General features: G+C 44.9%; 1 protein-coding gene across 1 annotated transcript; it reads left to right on the top strand.

Annotated features, from left to right (window-relative positions):
* The first annotated feature begins 5,974 nt into the window (after positions 1-5,974).
* LOC124681484 (probable cysteine desulfurase) lies at positions 5,975-12,107 on the top strand. The gene is made up of 4 exons (XM_047216396.1): positions 5,975-6,269; positions 6,363-6,864; positions 10,830-11,472; positions 11,597-12,107. Exons 1-4 carry the CDS (start codon positions 5,975-5,977, stop codon positions 11,999-12,001), a joined length of 1,845 nt encoding a protein of 614 aa, XP_047072352.1. The 3' UTR covers positions 12,002-12,107.
* Positions 12,108-19,788: the final 7,681 nt, after the last annotated feature.

The following is a 19,788-nucleotide window of genomic DNA, read 5'->3' as shown; positions in this document are numbered from 1 at the left end:
ACGGGGGAGGACCAGATTTCCTGGGCTTTGGAGCCGTCGGGTGTGTACTCTGCTCATTCCATGTATCTTAGACTGTCACAGGGGGCTATGGTCACTTACTTCAAGGAGGTTTGACGCACTAGGGTTCTCCCTAAGATCAGAGTCTTTCTTTTGGCAGCTGATCCGGGGGAGACTCCATCGGCGGATCTTGTGGATAGGAGGAATGGCCCCTCATATGGTAGTTGAGAGTTGTGTGGCGAGCTGGGGGATGGCGACCACATCTTTTTCCGATGCCACCTTACTCGTTTCATGGGGGCAAGAGTGAGGGAACTCCTCTCATGTAACTAGAACCCGACAGGGGTTGTGGACTTTGTCAACCTTGCCCAAGGTCTCTCGGTCCTCTTGCGTAGGCTAGCATGGTTTACTTTTATGGCTTTATGCTGGACGCTTTAAAACATTTGTAACAAGCTAGCTATGGAAGGGAAGATGATCTCGAACCCAAATGATGCCCTATACAAAATGTCTATCTATATGCAGAGCTGGAGGGTTCTGGTCAGACGGAGGGACGAGGTGTGGGATGGGGTTAGGAGGCTCCACGCAAGGATGAGGTGGGAGGACAAGATGCTATGGCGCCATAATTTCTAGTCTTGCTCTTTGTATCGTCTTGGGTGTGTGGATGACTATCTCCATTCGTGTATGTTTGGAGTGTGATGTGGGTGTGTTGTTGGATCTTTGGGTGCCAAACTTGAGTGTGTTGTAATCGTGCATGTTCCCGTGATGGCTTTATATATAAAGCCAAGCCATAGACCTTATGTTTAAAATAAAGGCCAGAGTGTTAGGCCAGGTGTGGGCCTTGTAAGCCAATTGTGTGTCGCGGGCGTCGTTATAAGCCAGAACAGAACTCCTTATCAAACATGAACTGAAATAGAGTTTTGAACTCGAAGCTTCTCTTTCTCCATCTATTTCCATATCTCTCGCTTGCTCTTCTTATTTGATACCTCCGATTCCGTCCGATATTCGTCCGAAAATCAGGGTGGGTGATGAAAATTTGGAACCTAGAGTCACTAATTCTTGCCGAAATTTTTTCACGCGACTGGTGCTCTACATACTCTCAGGATTGATCTGCAAATCCGTGCGGAAGGTGGGAAATCACTTCAGTGAGATCCCGCAAAATCCCTAGCCGGTTTGATATGCTTGGAGCTAGTGGGTAGTGGCAACGGTGCCGCATAAGCCTTCAGGGCAGACCAAGCAAGTGCTCATGGCACTGGAGGAGAGCAATCGGAGTGCGCAAGCAATGTTGGTGCGGATTTTGCAGCGCCTTAATGATCAGGTACTAGACCTCGTCACGGCACATCCTCGCATGCGGGTTCCACCATCGAAATTCCGTACTCAACGACTGGTGTTGGCGTGGGAACGGTGGCGTCGCGACTTGCCAATGATGGGCCTCACTGCCTCTCCTATATTTCTCGCACCCAATCTTCTCCCTATCTCCCGCACGCCACACTCAGAGTTCCACTAGAAGTAGCCTTAAAAGGGTTGAACCGTTATATTAACCGCTTTTTTATAGTTTTGAGTCTGCAAATGACGAAGATCAATACCCTCAAATCTTCAAACCCGTAAAAAAAATTGAGCGTTTGGCTCAGATCTAAGGCTCAACCTGTTCTAGTGGGGGTTGGGAGGCAAAAAACGAGTCCACCCGTATTTGGGCGTGGCTTTGCGCGCGACGAAAATTACTGCGCCTCCTCCTCCTCCCGCGCGCCGCCGGTATTCTACCTCCACGCGCCATGGAGTCGGCCCCGCCTCCGCCGACCCCCGAGCCGGCCGTTGTTTCACCTACCGCCGCTACACCACCTCCTCCTTCTCCCGCCACCGCCACTGCCACGGGAGCCGCCCCAACCACCGTCGATGTTGCGGTGATTGTGATGGTGACCCACATTGGGCAGAAGAGGCAGAGTGCGGGCTACCAGGTGATGGCGACTCCTGCACCGGTGGGCACCCACCCAAGAAGGAAGGAACCAATGCAAGCCTGAGGGAAACAAGAAGCCAAAGGAAAGGATGAAGATGGAGGTCGAGGCATCAATCTTGAGGGAGAAGATTGAACAATGTATCAAGGCAAAGGAGACATTGACAATGAAGCCATTGGATACAAAGCTCATTACCACCGAAAGAAGAAAGAGGTGAATCTTGCAAAGTTGGAAGCTCGGAGAGAAGATGCCAAGCGCAAGGCTGACTTGGAGGAGAGGATGATCAAGATCAAATAAGCCAAGGCATGGAAGGATCTCATGGCCGAGGAGAAGGAGCACATGATGATGTCAAAAAAGACGTGGATGAAGACCAATTGATGTGGTGGAATGAAATCAAAGCGGACATCATGGAGAGGAAACGGCTACTGCGTGGTGCGGGTGCGTCCTCTACTCTCTGAGGTGAGTCTCCGATGAGTGGTGGTGGCGATGGAGGTTTGTACAACTCCACCAGTGCTTGATGGTGGTGGTGGTTCCGAGGTTCAACTTTTTAGTGGTGGTGCCAAGGAGAAGAAGCAGATGATGATTATGTGATGTAAAACTATAAACCATGCATCATTTATACTTATTGGCAAGTTTCTTTCACACGTGTTGATGAGATGATAATTTTAATGTGTGTTGTTGTGCTTTTGAGGGCCGAAAATAGAGAGCACAGATCTGTGCCCTCAAACCCAACCCGTATAACAGAATATTCTGTTATACGGGTTTGGTTTGCGCACTGATCTGCGCCCTCTGTTTTCGACCCTCAAAAGTCGTTTTTCTCGACCCTCAAACTGGTTTTGAGGGTTCAGATTTTGAGGGCTCTACTAGTGATGCTCTCATCTCTTCTGGGGGGGCATGGTGTTTCGTGTCTCCACGGCCACGGCCGACGTGAGCTATCGGGTACACCAAGGTCCAAGGGAGACCTCCTTGCGAGCCGTAGACTATGCCGTCAAATCTCTCTTTGTATCCGCATCTGCTCCAATTCCTGTAATAATTAGTAGACTGATCGGTGCCACTTTTATATACCAATTATGATAGCATTACTTTGGAAAGAAATTTGCAAAAAAAAAATTGCCTAACTGATCGAAGGAAGTAGATGTCTGCAGTAGCTGCTAAATTCAAGATGTGTCATATAAAAGGAGGCAGGGGGACAAGGCTCCTCGTGATATAGATCGTTATCTCCATCTATATATACATGTTGTAAGGCATCAGCTGAGGGTTTATCTCTTTATTGATAACCCGCTCCGTTGTGTAAACACTTTCATGATAGAGAACTTTTGGTGGTTGGGACCCATGTTTTTCTCTCTCTTTGTTGGAGAGATATTTTCGCGTTAAGATCGTATGTTCCCTGTGTGTGGTTTGTTCGCTCTTTGTTCTTTTGATTGTTTCCATTGTAAAAGCTCATTAATAAGTACTTACTGACTATGTATCCCAAGGTGCTAAACTGCTAAGCGTCAAAATAATTATTGTTTCGACCAAAAATGACATAATGCTATATTAAGGAAGTTTGAATTTCTATAGTGCTATTTTAGTATTCATTTGACAATGTCGGAGCAAATAACTTACATGGACTTGGGGAGGTTGTCGCCGACATGAATATGACCGCCGTGAGGCTACCAACCATGCTCATCGCGTCTACCTACCCGAGCAACGACCACCTGGATGGCGTGGAAACCTCGCAGTTAACCGTTTGTGTGGTATTAGAGCACTGGATGCCACATGACGACCATTCACAGGCAAACGCTGCCGCAATACAAGGTCAGGATGGCAATGGGGAGCACGGGAAGCAAGAGATGCGCCAGCGAACCGAAGGTCGACCGAAACATGCCAAAATTCTCCACGGGCATGTTCCCTCTTCTTCGTCCCCCACTAAGGCCGTGAAGCTCCCCTCCGACCGAGCTACCTCCCTGTGACGATTGAGGAGACCTCAGCGCTCCGCCGACACACCTATATAAACACATGCCGACCCGGCTGGACGAAGGAGGCATACCTGTTGTGTGATGAACATTTTTTCATAGTGTGGAAAATTTTGACATCCCAGCCATTCCCCGGTCGGGCGTGTTACCCCTGGCAGCTCTATAGGATTTCTAGACTTGCCCTACAAATCAACACATGTCTATCATGCGCACTTTGTCCTCAATCATGCACACCCAGGACTTCCTGGTGTCCTCACTCATACGCACCCGGAAAGGACTTCCTAGTCGGTCACACATCCTCAAATCGCTCCGGGCAAAGCACGCTTAACTTCAATGTTCTTTGGAGATGATCTTCCAAAAAAGAAGTTGCAACTTGTTGATATGAGTATCCTATCTATCCTATTGAGCCCTGGGCTAGGATGTCACATCCCCCGGCCGTGCATGTTACCCATGGGCGGGCACAGTTTTTTGATAATGGGTATTCAAGGCCAGGAAAAAAGTTCAATGCTAAAACGTGAAGGTTCACAATTTGTTTAACGTAGAAGTATATGACACAATGATTGATAAATATATTCTACTTCCGTTCTTGTTTAGTTGAAGCAGGAAATACATGAAACCTATACTAGCTGGTGTTGAATCAGCGTGGATTATATCCGAGCAGAGGGAGTAAGTAAAATGAATTCAGGACCCCCCGGGCCCTTGTCGCTCAGCCCTCTTGTACCCCCTCCTGTCGATGGTGTCGCTGCTTGTGCAGGCTCAGGAACTGAATCAATCACTGCCCTAGCTAGAGCGAGAGGCCAGAAAGGTAGCTAGATTTGCTAGGTTAAGTGGCTAAATACTGCACGATTTTTTTTAGCCAAAATTAATGGGTATTCAGCTGAATACCCATGAATAGCTTTGTGCCCGCCCATGATGTTACCCCAGCTCTCTACGATTTCTAGACTGGCCACACAAACCAACACATGTCTTTTCTGCGCACTTTGTCCTCACTCATGCGCACCTGGGAGTCCTTCTGGGTCGGTCATCCATCCTCAAATTGCCATTGGCCAAGCATGCTTAACCTCGGTGTGTTTTGGAGATGAGCTTCCGAAAAGAAGTTGCAAGTTGTTGATATGCGTATCCTATCAATCTTATTGAGCCCTGATCCAAGATGTCACAAAAAAATTGTTAAAAAACACACACAAAAAGTAACACGGACAAAGAAAAGATAAGGAAGAGAAAAAAGAAGAAAAGAAGAAGAAAGAAAAGGAGAAACTCAAAATAAAACTCTTTAAATGGGACTAGCTCATATTTCTAGGAGTGCGCTGCGTCCGAGTTATATCCCGCACGGACCGTGAAGAGACAAAACTCTATATATGGCCCAAAGCATGCACTAACTCTTTCGGCCCAGTAGCGCGGGTACGGCCACAGTATTTGTCATGTTTTTTCCGGGTTTCTTCTTGGTTTTCGCTGGTTCTTCGGTTTTTTCTGGTTTTTTCGTGTTCTTTTCCGGCCGGCGATCAACTGGCCGTGATGAAATTTCGTCAACCTGTGATGCAATTACACTGAAATCCAACCAAATGGAAGCATGGAAAACACCAACGTAACTACAAGCTGCGACTTGGGTATGTAGTGTATTAAAATCTCTTCCAGCTGATGCAACGAGGTCTCTAATAGATCAACTCACCAACTCATCACATGAACTGGTACCTCAATTTGCATACCACGACATTGACCTGATAAAGTGATAAACCATCTTTATAGATCAAGTCGTCTCGTATGATCTCATCTGTTCACCCTACTCGATTTTAAATTGTAAATCAGTTGATCATGGTTTCAAATTTCTCTAATATGTGAACATAAACCTGGACACGTAGGCGTGTGGTAGCAAAAAGCTGCAAGCTACTAGCTGCATAAATGCGCACGGCCAGGCGGCCAGCCAGTCACGCGCTCATGCCCATGCAACAGGTTAGATAAGCTCACAAGACAAAGACCGTGTATATTGTATATTACGCGCCTTCGATCGATCGATCCATAACATTTCGTACGCATTTGCAAGCAGCTTAATCATTTAGCATGCCGTCGCTTCGAGCGGCGATGGCGGACGACGCCGCCGGCCGCGGCGAGGCCACTTCGACGATCGGCGGTGATAACAAGGAGAAGTCTTCGGCGGCGGCGGCGGCGCTGCTGAGCTTGCTGCGCGCCAAGTCGGAGCGGAGCGCCGAGGCGGAGGCGAAGGTTGAGTGGGTGCGGTCGCAGGTCGTGGGACGCGACGCCGAGTTCGACACGCCGTTCGGCCGCCGCGCCCTCGTCTACGCCGACCACACCGCCTCCGGCCGCAGCCTACGCTACATCGAGGACTACATCCTTACACAAGTCCTTCCCTTCTACGGTCGGCTCGATAAGCGATAGTACAGTACAGCTTGCATGGTGGATTGAGCGTGCAAGAGAATGATCGACGTGTCTGTGATGTGTACGTATACAGGGAACACGCACACAGAGGACAGCCACGTCGGGAGCAGGACGACGAGGATGGTGAAGACGGCGGCGAACTACATCAAGCGGTGCATGGGCGCCGGCGCCGACGACGCGCTGCTCTTCTGTGGCTCCGGCGCCACGGCGGCGGTGAAGCGCCTGCAGGAGACGATGGGCGTGGCCGCGCCGCCGCTTCTGCGGGCGCAGGTGCTCGCTCACATGCGCACAGAGGAGCGGTGGGTGGTCTTCGTGGGGCCCTACGAGCACCACTCCAACCTACTGTCGTGGCGGCAGAGCCTGGCGGACGTCGTCGAGGTCGGCGCCGGCGACGACGGGCTCGTCGACCTCGCCGCGCTCCGGCGCGCGCTCAGCGCGCCCGAGCACGCAAACCGACCCATGCTGGGTTCCTTCTCGGCGTGCAGCAACGTCACCGGCATCATCACCGACACTCGGGCGGTCGCGCGCGTCCTGCATCAACACGGCGCATTCGCATGCTTTGACTTCGCCGCGAGGTACGTACGTCGACCTTGCTAGCCTGTCCTAATGCTATAGTTAATCTTTTGTAAGTCAGTATTGAGCGGCAACGCCATGACCGATCGAACTTTTTCTTTAAACATACAACATATTTTCTAGTTTTTTGAGTTAGATTTTTTATTGTTTGTTGGAGATAATCTTGATTAGGTTAGGGTTTTGAGTTTTGAGTGGAATAGAGAAAACCTTAGTCAGGGGAGGCGCATTGGGCAAACAAATTACCAAAATTGCTATTTCTGTTTATTTTTTGCCCAAGGAGAATATAAATTCAAGCAAATTAAGGGTTCAAATTTTGTTGAGGTAATCTGCCGTTCGATTAGAAGAGAGCCAATTAAAAGGGTCCAATTTCTACTTCAAAAATTATCTGCTCATAATCAAATCACAGTTGGTAGAGCATTAGCGTTTGTGATTGTTGACTTAGGAAATATAATTTTGCTCAACTAAGAAAAGAAGGTCCCAATGTATGTGTGTTTGCTCTAATACAACAATCTACTTTACACCCCTGTTGTGATATCACAAATTATAGAAGAACATGTCCACTAATAAATACCCCTCAACAATGCCAGGTACAAATAAATCTCTTAACACCAATAAACTTTAAACAACTGGAAATACATTGTAGCCCAAAAGGCGCAATGATTTCGTTGATTGGCATCCGAAAAACAGCAAACTTGTAGACATGCTAGGTGATGTGGCATCCTAGTTGATGGTAGAAAAATCAATAGTATTATTTTCTTATTCCTAACATGGTGCTAGAGTCAAAGGATTAGCTAATGTACAGTGGTTGAGAAGTCAGCATTTTCTTCGCCCTCCAAGTCATCCAAAAGACAATGGAAACAAGTTATACAATTGTATTACCCATTATCTCTTTGTTTTATCTATAGCAATGGTGTTTGTGAATAAAAATATGTGATTAAGAGATGGTATCTAGTACAATATAGAAAAAAAACTAGAAGAAAAGGGCTTTAGCCCCAGTTCCATTTCTGAAACCATCGGACTTACAATATTCAACATCTTTCCAGGTCCAAGAGATCATAACACATAACAGTTTACAACCACACACTAGCTATTGCCTGTCACAAAACGAGACCAGAAAAACTAAGAGACGATCACAGAACAAGACATAAGTTGGAGAAAACTAAGGCCTAGGCATCACCATGAAACCTTCCCCGTCTCCCACCTGCATCAACATGTTTGCCTTCAACGTACTCGCCAGGTCTGGAGCTGTGATCTTCCAGGGCTCATCATCTTCCCGGAAATATAGAAAAATATCTCATATCAAGCGCTCGATAAAAATCATACACGACACAACTAAAAGGCTGATGTCGGCATGTCGCTCTCCATTGTATGTACCTAAAGAATATCTCTTTCCACTAGAGAAGGGCGTGATGCCTCCCTGTTGTCGCCAGCTAGCCCATCATGGGGCACTGGCCGGTTCTTTACCTTCTATTTCCAAGTCATTTTTCAGATTGTCTAAAAACAAAATCGTAGAAGCATCTCGATGACATTTTATGTTGAAATCAGATAAGCCAAAATCAATTTTTTTTCAAGAGATTGAAACTTGAATGCGTGGGTGGTTTTGAGAGATTCTTTTTTGATAAATCCAAGGCCTTGGATGTTGTTTAGATGCAAATGTAAACACTATAAATGAATAAAATGTACAAGTTTCCACACACAAAATCACATGTCAGAAATGTAGCAAAAAAAGGCCGTTGAAGCGTTCGAAAAGCTGCAAGTGCAAAGAAGTCCCATTTTCGTGGAAGCTGGTGTATACTCCGTCCTACTGGTATCGCTATCCATTGCTATCAGTTTGACTTATTACAGTTCAGTAAAAACCACGGTGTTGTCTCGGTCAGTCTTGGTCAGAACTGGAAATTAACTTAATATAAGCAACACTAGAAATTCCAACAGAAAACCTACCATGACGACAGATGCGCGTTTCTCGGTCAGATTTCCTACCGCTACGCTTTGACATCTCAAGCTGGAGAAATTTGTTCATTGCGGCACTCCACCTGCTGCCATGCCGGCCAGCGCTGCGCCAATTAATATACTAGCTAGCAGCATGCTGCTGCTCCATGATACTCGCCAATTTGACTTTGTTGATTGATGATGCGGTTACTTGTGTCAAGCAATGGTACGCCAAGACACGGTGTACGCTACAAGCAAAAATTGACCTGGGAACGTACCGCACACATTATGAAAGTAGAGTAGTAGAAATGTTCGAGTCCTTGTTGAACATTGATCTTGTTCTCTCCGGTCCCTCTCGTGATGGAAGTGCGTACAGTCTTTATAGCCCGTGTATCTGTCTCTAGTAATTAGAAGAAAGAATATCGATGGATGATCACAGGAAGTTTGGTTAGTACCTCATCTCTTTGACAACGAAAGGCATTGACCTGGAAATGTCGTAGCTAGCCCGGCCATCGATCTCAACTTCTGAAGAAATTTCCACAGGACCTCAGTAGTCCTGTTCTGTTGTTCCAGGTTAAAAAAAAATTGACACTCCCTGCAAGCGATTGGCAAAAAAATCAGGTTGTACATTTCAATTCTATTCTAGTGAACACAAACTGTGTTTCTTTCGAATGGCTCACAAATTAACTTTACTAGATGGGAACGATTCTGGATATCACATCGATATCAGTTAATTGCTGTAGGAGGATATTAAATATGGGGAGATATATTTGACCTCATATTGCTGTGTTGGGGAAAAAACTTTCGTATCTTTGTAGCTAATATTCTCCATATGATGTCTTAATAAGATATACTGCTCAAACAAAACAAGTGTAGGGTTCAAAGCTTTTTGGATGGTTCATTAAGAGATACGATCACTAAATTCTCGAGTTCAACCTAAGAAGTTTATTAGGCATGTTGAACCCACATTACCGACATACTCGTCCACATAGATCAAAATAACAAACCAAATGTCGGTCATATTACCCGATCTGATATGTGTGAAAATGGTAGTTTGTCGACATATTGATTGCATCGTCCAATACTTCGAACCTTGAATGGGGAGATGACATAGGCTAAGAATCTCGATTTCTTTTAGAAATAGAAGTTTTTATTACCTTCGTCCTCTGCTTCTGATAGATGCATATATCAAAAATTATTGCAAGCTTGTAGAAAGTTCAAATCAAGCTTAATCAAAAAGTCTAACAGAGCACACATAAGAATTACTATGCAACCTAATCAACAAAACAGATAGGCCACACAAACACATGATCGTCACACACTAAAAATTCTATGCGACGCAAGATATCTAAATGGGGTGGTAAACGAGTACATCTTGGCGATTGTGTTGTGTACTTTATAAAAATGACATTGAACACAGCCATTTGACACAAGAGAAACATCTGTGAAAATGTTAGAATGATGACATGAGTTTCTTCTTATAAAAAGAACAAATCGTTCAACAAAGCCATATAGACTAAATACGCCGGTATTCCTACAAATAAGAGAAATAATAGACTTATCAACACCACGTAATCATGACTGAAAAGTTTGCCATACTACTTTGAGGAGGATTAGTATCGAAAGGATAATAAATGACACCCCAAGTCATCAAAACATGACTCCACTCATCAAGATTTCAAATCCCATTGATCGCGAACTTTTACAAACACAGATGCATTTTATCAGGATTATTATGAGATGCACATTCTTCTGATGTGGATGTGTTGGTATGGTGTGTTCGGTGTGTTTTTTTTGAAACTTGTGTGTTCAATGTTTGTGTACGTTTGAAGTTGTTATCTGACAAAAAGGACGACGCCTCAGTTCGAATTCCATACACCTTCAGGAAGCTAGTATATACTGTTAGGAATTAACACAGCGGACTATGAGTACCAGCAAAGGGAATTAAGTTTTGCCGTACGTATGGTGTCCCCATGGGTCTGTCTGGCAAATCTATGTGTCGTGCGTGGTGCTGACATGACACTTGTGTAATTGTCAGCGGGCCGTACGTGGAGATCGACATGAGGTCGGGCTCCATGGACGGCTACGACGCGGTGTTCCTCAGCCCGCACAAGTTCCCCGGCGGGCCCGGCACGCCGGGCATCCTGCTCATGCACCGCTCACTCTACCGGCTCACCTCCTCGCCGCCCACCACGTGCGGCGGCGGTGTCGTCGCCTACGTCAACGGCGTCAGCGAGGACGACACGGTGTACGTCGACGGCGTGGAGGAGCGGGAGGACGCCGGCACTCCGCCCATCGTGCAGAAGGTGCGCACGTCGCTCGCGTTCTGGGTCAAGGAGCACGTCGGCCTCAGCGCCATCGCGCTCCGGGAGGGCGCCCACGCCGAGGCCGCCATGAGGTGGCTCCAGTCCAACCCCGCCATCGAGGTGCTCGGGGACGTGCAGGCGCCCCGCCTGCCTATATTCTCGTTCCTCGTCTACCCCGGCGAGGACGACGGCGGCATTGCGACACCCACGACCAGGCGGCGGCTGCCCCTCCATGGGCGATTCGTGGCGAGGCTCATGAACGATCTCTTCGGCATCCAGGCCAGGGGCGGCTGCGGCTGCGCCGGGCCGTACGGTCACGCCCTCCTCGACGTAGGCGACGAGCTCTCCCTTCGCATCCGCTCCGCCATTCTTAAGGTAAGTAAAAAAAAATGCACGAGATTCACATGCCATTCGGTCATTTCGAACACCTCTTCTATACTCGAAAAATACTTTTAGGTTTTACGTGGGTTAACAGTTTTGAATCTGTTTGTTCCACCAGGGCTACCATGGCGTGAAGCCGGGGTGGACGAGGGTGAGCTTCGCCTACTACCTCCCTAGGGAGGAGTTCCAGTTCATCCTCGCCGCCATCGACTTCGTCGCCGCGCACGGCCACCGCTTCCTGCCGCTCTACGACTTCGACTGGGCCACCGGCAACTGGACCTTCCGGCACCGGGCGATCAAGCACCACCTCATGATGGGCGAGCTGCTGCGCGATCATGGCACCTGCAGCACGGAGGTCTCTTGTTCTGGGGACGATGACGAACCCCGGGCAGACGTCAGCGACAAGTTCGACAGGTACCTGCAGTTTGCCACCAAGGTCGCCCTGTCGCTCCCTGATACCTGTGGTGAGCAGCAGGTTATTCCCCAAGGAATCGACCCTGACATTGTACTTTTTCGAGTTTGAGTCAATCTTTTGTACGTAGTACGTTTAGTTCCCTTGTTAATTAACTTTTCATAGCGGTAACAGTTGAGTTTGGAGGTTTAAGGACTCCATGAGTCTTTTCCACAAATAAGGCACGCAAAATGTAAGAAAAAATAATCATATTTATTTGATTACCCCGTGTAGGTATCACGAGTTTGTGCCTTAGTCTTTAGAAGATGAGAAGACTTACGTCGTTTGTCAGGTTCATGCATTTCGCTGTCATGGTGAGATCCTAACAAGACTTCCGGCGATCTCATCTATTTTCCACTTAAATTTGTGACTGCTTCCATCACGAGGGAGACGGAGAAGATCAGCAAAAGACGGTGTCTCATCCATACGGTTTCAAGTCAAAGAACCGTGTTTAGGTTAGCTTGGAGTTTGAAGCCTTGTAAAAGCATCCCAGCCGGGTTCCCAAACAAAGTCCGGTGCAGGCCCCGGACAGCTGTTTGGTGCACGCCAGCGCTCCTTGCTGCTTTTGGGAAATGCAACAACTATAAAATTTTGAAATTAACTAAAATTTATCGAAACTCACTGATTTCATTCATATTTCGTTATATATTACAAATTTGAACAAAATTAGGTAAACTTAAACCTAAATCTAGGGGCACGGGGTCGCGCATACAAAGCAGGCAATGTTGACGCCCCCTCCTCCGGCGCACCTCATCCTCCTCCTTGATGGGTGGCCAGTCCGCCCAATCGCTCCCGCACCCGTCTGCGTTGTCGTCGTGGTGGCTCCTCCTCCTGCTCCTGCTGTCGGCGATGGTCAGTAAGGTCGACGAGCTTGTCGGACTCGCTCGCCGACCACGTGATGCCGACGGAGAGGATCACCGCCATCGCACGCTAGTCGTTCAACAATTTCACTAGGTCTTGAAGATGCTTGTTTTACACCAATTCATATATGTTTTGTTTACACTTTGTTGCACTTTTACATGATTTCCGGCACTAACCTATTAACAAGATGCCACAGTGTCAGTTCCATGTTTTCTGTTGTTTTTGTATTTTAAAAAAGTTGTACAGGAAATATTCTCGGAATTGGATGAAACAAAAGCCGAAGTCAATATTTTACCGAAACGAATACGAAGTCCGGAGGGGGGACGAAGAGGCGCACCAGAGCGCCCACACCACCCTAGGCGCGGCCTAGGGCTGGCCCGCGCCTAGGGCTGGTGTGGAGCCCACAGGCGCCCCACCGACCTGAATCATCCACCTATTTATGCATCTTCTCGGGAAAATCTTGGATACTGATGACACGTCAAGCACACGCCCGTTGGGAACCCCAAGAGGAAGGTGTGATGCGTACAGCAGCAAGTTTTCCCTCAGTAAGAAACCAAGGTTATCGAACCAGTAGGAGATGAAGGACACGTGAAGGTTGTTGGTGGAGGAGTGTAGTGCGGCGCAACACCAGGGATTCCGGCGCCAACGTGGAACCTGCACAACACAATCAAAATAGTTTGCCTCAACTTAATAATGAGGTTGTCAATCTCACCGGCTTGCTGTAAACAAAGGATTAAACGTATGGTGTGAAGAATGATGTTTGTTTGCAAAGAACAGTAGAGAACAATGATTGCAGTAGATTGTATTTCAGATGTAAAAGAATGGACTGGGGTCCACAATTCACTAGTGGTGTCTCTCCAATAAGAAATAGCATGTTGGGTGAACAAATTACAGTTGGGCAATTGACAAATAGAGAGGGCATAACAATGCACATACATATCATGATGACTAATATGAGATTTACTTAGGGCATTACGAAAAATAACATAGACCGCTATCCAGCATGCAGCTATGCCTAAAAAGTCCACCTTCGGGTTAGCATCCGCACCCCTTCCAGTATTAAGTTACAAACAACAGACAATTGCATTAAGTATGGTGCGTAATGTAATCAACACAAATATCCTTAGACAAAGCATTGATATTTTATCCCTAGTGGCAACAACACATCCACAACCTTAGAACTTTCTGTCACTGTCCCAGATTCAATGGAGGCATGAACCCACTATCGAGCATAAATACTCCCTCTTGGAGTCACAAGTATCAACTTGGCCAGAGCCTCTACTGGCAATGGAGAGCATGCAAGATCATAAACGACACATATATGATAGATCAATAATCAACTTGACATAGTATTCCATATTCATCGGATCCCAACAAACACAACATGTAGCATTACAAATAGATGATCTTGATCATGATAGGCAGCTCACAAGATCTAACATGATAGCACAAGAGGAGAAGACAACCATCTAGCTACTGCTATGGACCCATAGTCCAAGGATGAACTACTCACACATCAGTCCGGAGGCGATCATGGTGATGTAGAGTCCTCCGGGTGATGATTCCCCTCTCCAGCAGGGTGCCGAAGGCGATCACCTGAATCCCCCGAGATGGGATTGACGGCGGCGGCGTCTCTGGAACTTTTCTCGTATTGTAGCTCTCGGTAATAGGGTTTTCGCGACGGAGAGTTCAAGTAGGCGGAAGGGCAGAGTCGGAGGGCTCACGAGGGGCCCACACCATAGGGCGGCGCGGGCCCCTCCTTGGCCGCGCCGCCAGGTGGTGTCGCCACTTCGTGGCCCCACTTCGTATCTCCTTCGGTCTTCTGGAAAGCTCCGTGGAAAATAAGACCGTGGGCTTTTGTTTTGTCCAATTCCGAGAATATTTCTTGTGTAGGATTTCTGAAACCAAAAACAGCAGAAAACAGGAACTGGCGCTTCGGCATCTTGTTAATAGATTAGTGTCGGAAAATGCATATGAATGATATAAAGTGTATATAAAACATGTGAGTATTGTCATAAAATTAGCATGGAACATAAGAAATTATAGATACGTTTGAGACGTATCAAGCATCCCCAAGCTTAGTTCCTACTCGCCCTCGAGTAGGTAAACGCGCGATAACAAGGATAATTTTTGAAGTGACATGCTACTATCATAATCTTGATCAATACTATTGTAAAGCATATGAGATGAATGAAGTGATTCGAAGCAATGGTAAAGACAATGACTAAACAACTGAATCATATAGCAAAGACTTTTCATGAATAGTACTTTCAAGACAATCATCAATAAGACTTGCATAGGAGTTAACTCATAAAGCAATAAATTCTTAATAGAAGGTTTTGAAGCAACATAAAGGAAGATATAAGTTTCAGCAGTTGCTTTCAACTTCAACATGTATATCTCATGGATAATTGTCAACACAAAGTAATATGATGAATGCAAATAAGCAAGTATGTAGGAATCAATGCACACGGTTGACACAAGTGTTTGCTTCTAAGATAGAAAGAAGTAGGTAAACTGACTCAACATAAAGTAAAAGAAAGGCCCTTCGCAGAGGGAAGCAGGGATTACTATTTTTGTGCTAGAGCTTTTATTTTGAAATCATAGAAACAATTTTGTCAGTGGTAGTAATAATTCATATGTGTTATGCATAAGACATCCTATAAGTTGCAAGCCTCATGCATCGAATACCAATAGTGCTCACACCTTGTCCTAATTAGCTTGGATTTCCACGGATTATCATTGCATTACATATGTTTCAACCAAGTGTCACAAAGGGGTACCTCTATGCCACCTGTACAAAGGTCCAAGGAGATAGATCGCATTTGATTTCTCGTTTTTGATAAATCTCAACTTGAGGACATCCATACCGGGAAAGCATAGAAAACAGATAATGGACTCCTCTTTAATGCATAAGCATTCAACAAAAGATAATATTCTCATAAGAGATTGAGGATTAATGTCCAAACTGAAACTTCCACCATGATACATGGCTTTGGTTAGCGGCCCAATGTTCTTCTCTAACAATATGCATACTCAAACCATTTAATCATGATAAATCACCCTTACTTCAGACAAGACGAACATGCATAGCAACTCACATGATATTCAACAAAAGTGTAATAGTTGATGGCGTCCCCAGAAACATGGTTACCGCTCAACAAGCAACTTATAAGAAATAAGATACATAAGCTACATATTCTTTACCACCATAGTTTTTAAGGCTATTTTCCCATGAGCTATGTATTGCAAAGACAAGGAATGAAGTTTTAAAGGTAGCACGCAAGCAATTTACTTTGGAATGGCAGAGAAATACCACATAGTAGGTAGGTATGGTGGACACAAATGTCTTAGGTTTTGGCTCAAGGTTTTGGATGCACGAGAAGCATTGATCCCTCTCAGTACAAGGCTTTGGCTAGCAAGGTTGTTTGAAGCAAACACAAGTATGAACCGGTACAGCAAAACTTACATCAGAACATATTGCAAGCATTATAAGACTCTACACTATCTTCCTTGTTGTTCAAACACTTTACCAGAAAATATCTAGACTTTTAGAGAGACCAATCATGCAAACCAAATTTCAACAAGCTCTATGGTAGTTCTCCACTAATAGGTTCAAAGTACATGATCCAAGAGCTTAAACATGATCTATTTGAGAACTCAAAACAATTGCCAAGTATAAAATTATTCAAGACCATATACCAATTACCACATGAAGCATTTTCTGTTTCCAACCAAATAACAATGAACGAAGCAGTTTTCAACCTTCGCCATGAACATTAAAAGTAAAGCTAAGAACACCAGTGTTCATATGAACGAGCGGAGCGTGTCTTTCTCCCACACAAGGAATGCTAAGATCCGATTTTATTCAAAGAATGAAAATAACAAAACGAAAATAAAATACACAGACGCTCCAAGCACATAAGATGTGACAGAATAAAAATATAGTTTCACTAGAGGTGACCTGATAAGTTGTTGATGAAGAAGGGGATGCCTTGGGCATCCCCAAGCTTAGATGCTTGAGTCTTCTTGAAATATACAGGGATGAACCACCGGGGCATCCCCAAGCTTAGACTTTTCACTCTTCTTGATCATATCATATCATCCTCCTCTCTTGATCCTTGAAAACTTCCTCCACGCCAAACTCAAAACAATCTCATTAGAGGGTTAGTGCATAATCAAAAACTCACATGTTCAGAGAGGACACAATCCTTCCCAACACTTCTGGACATTACCCAAGGTTACTGAAATTTAATGGAGCAAAGAAATCCACTCAAACACAGTAAAAGAGGCAATGCGAAATAAAAGGCAGAATTTGTCAAAACAGAGCAGTCCGTAAAGACGATTTTTTTAGAGGCACTTAACTTGCTCAGATGAAAAATCTCAAATTGAATGAAAGTTGCGTACATATCTGAGGATCACTCATGAATTTTCGCAGATTTTTCTGAGTTTCCTACAGAGAGATCTACTCAAATTTGTGACAGACAGAAATCTGTTTCTGCACAGAAATCCAAATCTAGTATCAACCTTACTATCAAAGACTTTACTTGGCACAACAATGCAATAAAATAAAGATAAGGAGAGGTTGCTACAGTAGTAACAACTTCCAAGACACAAATATAAAACAAAATTGCAGAAATAAAATAATGGGTTGTCTCCCATAAGCGTTTTTCTTTAACGCCTTTCAGCTAGGCGTAGAAAGTGTAAATCAAGTATTATCAAGAGATGAAGCATCAACATCATGATTTTCCTTAAAAACACAATTTGTCACAATAGGTATCTTACTTGCTCCATTATCTAAATTTCCCATAGTGGTACTAAGGGCTTTATCAATTTTAGGCTTATAATAGTTCTTTGGCTTAGGCACCTTAGAGACATACATGAACATTTGCTCCTTACCCACATAAGCTTTCTCCTTAAACTTAAAAGAAGAAAGAGTTGAACCCAAGGTTCCCATAGCTTCTTCAAGTTCACTAATCCTATGGGTTTGATCATCATGAGTAGCACAAGTTTCTAAGACAACAATTCTCTCATTAATTTCACCTAGAGATTTATCAAGTTTATTATTGTTATCAAGTAATATTCCCAATTTAGTCTCAACACTTGGAAGATTTTTCTGTATGACCTTCAACTTTTTCATGACATCTTCAATAGAAATTTCAATTTTAGCTTCATTAACAGGTGGTATTCCAACTAGACTCTCAATAATGCAACTAGCTTCTAAAGCAGGAGTGCCTAGGAAATTACCTCCCGCAAGAGTATCAAGAACATACCTATTCCAGCTAGAGATACCAACATAAAAGTTCCTAAGTAGGATAATAGGGGAGTGTTTCTTAGTTCACCTATGATGAGCATCACTAATTCTATACCAAGCATCTTTAAAACATTCTCCCCCTTGTTGCTTAAACGAACGAACTTCAACTTCAAGATTACTCATTTTTAGCAATAGTAAATAAGTAAAGCAAACTAAATTAAGCAAAGTAAATGCAAGTAAATAATTTTTTGTGTTTTTGATATAAATAAAGCAAACAAGACAGTAAATAAAGTAAAGCAAGTAAATAATTTTTTTGTATTTTTGATATAAAGAAAGCAAACAAAACAGAAAATAAAATAAAGTAAAGCAAGACAATAACAAAGTAAATAGATTGGATGTGAGAGAATCCCCTTGCAGCGTGTGTTGATCTCCCCGGCAACGGCGCCAGAAAACAGTCTTGATGACGCGTCAAGCACACGCCCGTTGGGAACCCCAAGAGGAAGGTCTGATGCGTACAGCAGCAAGTTTTCCCTCAGTAAGAAATCAAGGTTATCGAACCTGTAGGAGATGAAGGCCACGTGAAGGTTGTTGGTGGAGGAGTGTAGTGCGGTGCAACACCAGGGATTCCGGCGCCAACGTGGAACCTGCACAGCACAATCAAAATACTTTGCCCCAACTTAACAGTGAGGTTGTCAATCTCACCGGCTTGCTGTAAACAAAGGATTAAACATATGGTGTGGAGAATGATGTTTGTTTGCAAAAAACAGTAGAGAACAATGATTGCAGTAGATTGTATTTCAGATGTAAAAGAATGGACCGGGGTCCACAGTTCACTAGTGGTGTCTCTCCAATAAGAAATAGCATGTTGGGTGAACAAATTACAGTTGGGCAATTGAAAAATAGAGAGGGCATAACAATGCACATACATATCATGATGACTAATATGAGATTTACTTAGGGCATTATGACAAATAACATAGACCGCTATCCAGCTTGCATCTATGCCTAAAAAGTCCACCTTCGGATTAGCATCCGCACCCCTTCCAGTATTAAGTTGCAAACAATAGACAATTGCATTAAGTATGGTGCGTAATGTAATCAACACAAATATCCTTAGACAAAGCATTGATGTTTTATCCCTAGTGGCAACAGCACATCCACAACCTTAGAACTTTCTGTCACTGTCCCTGATTCAATGGAGGCATGAACCCACTATCGAGCATAAATATTCCCTCTTGGAGTCACAAGTATCAACTTGGCCAGAGCCTCTACTAGCAACGGAGAGCATGCAAGATCATAAACAACACATATATGATAGATCAATAATCAACTTGACATAGTATTCCATATTCATCGGATCCCAACAAACACAACATGTAGCATTACAAATAGATGAGCTTGATCATGATAGGAAGCTCACAAGATCTAACATGATAGCACAAGAGGAGAAGACAACCATATAGCTACTGCTATGGACCCATAGTCCAAGGATGAACTACTCACACATCAGTCCGGAGGCGATCATGGTGATGTAGAGTCCTCCGGGTGATGATTCCCCTCTTCGGTAGGGTGCCGGAGGCGATCTCCTGAATCCCCCGAGATGGGATTGGCGGCGGCGGCGTCTCTGGAACTTTTCTCGTATCGTGGCTCTCGGTAATAGGGTTTTCGCGACGGAGAGTTCAAGTAGGCGGAAGGGCAGAGTCGGGGGGCTTGATGCGTGTAATTGACACGTCCGTTGGGAACC

The sequence above is a fragment of the Lolium rigidum genome, unplaced genomic scaffold (assembly GCF_022539505.1).
Source record: "Lolium rigidum isolate FL_2022 unplaced genomic scaffold, APGP_CSIRO_Lrig_0.1 contig_4521_1, whole genome shotgun sequence".
Lineage (NCBI taxonomy): Eukaryota > Viridiplantae > Streptophyta > Magnoliopsida > Poales > Poaceae > Lolium > Lolium rigidum.
This window is presented reverse-complemented; position numbering and strand designations above follow the sequence as displayed.

Excerpts from the sequence above, each read along its gene's own strand:
- LOC124681484 (XM_047216396.1), top strand. The coding sequence starts at position 5,975 with ATGGCGGACGACGCCGCCGGCCGCGGCGAGGCCACTTCGACGATCGGC. Across the intron at positions 6,865-10,829 it reads TGCTTTGACTTCGCCGCGAG|CGGGCCGTACGTGGAGATCG; the intron begins GTACGTACGTCG and ends TGTAATTGTCAG. Across the intron at positions 11,473-11,596 it reads TCCGCTCCGCCATTCTTAAG|GGCTACCATGGCGTGAAGCC; the intron begins GTAAGTAAAAAA and ends TTGTTCCACCAG.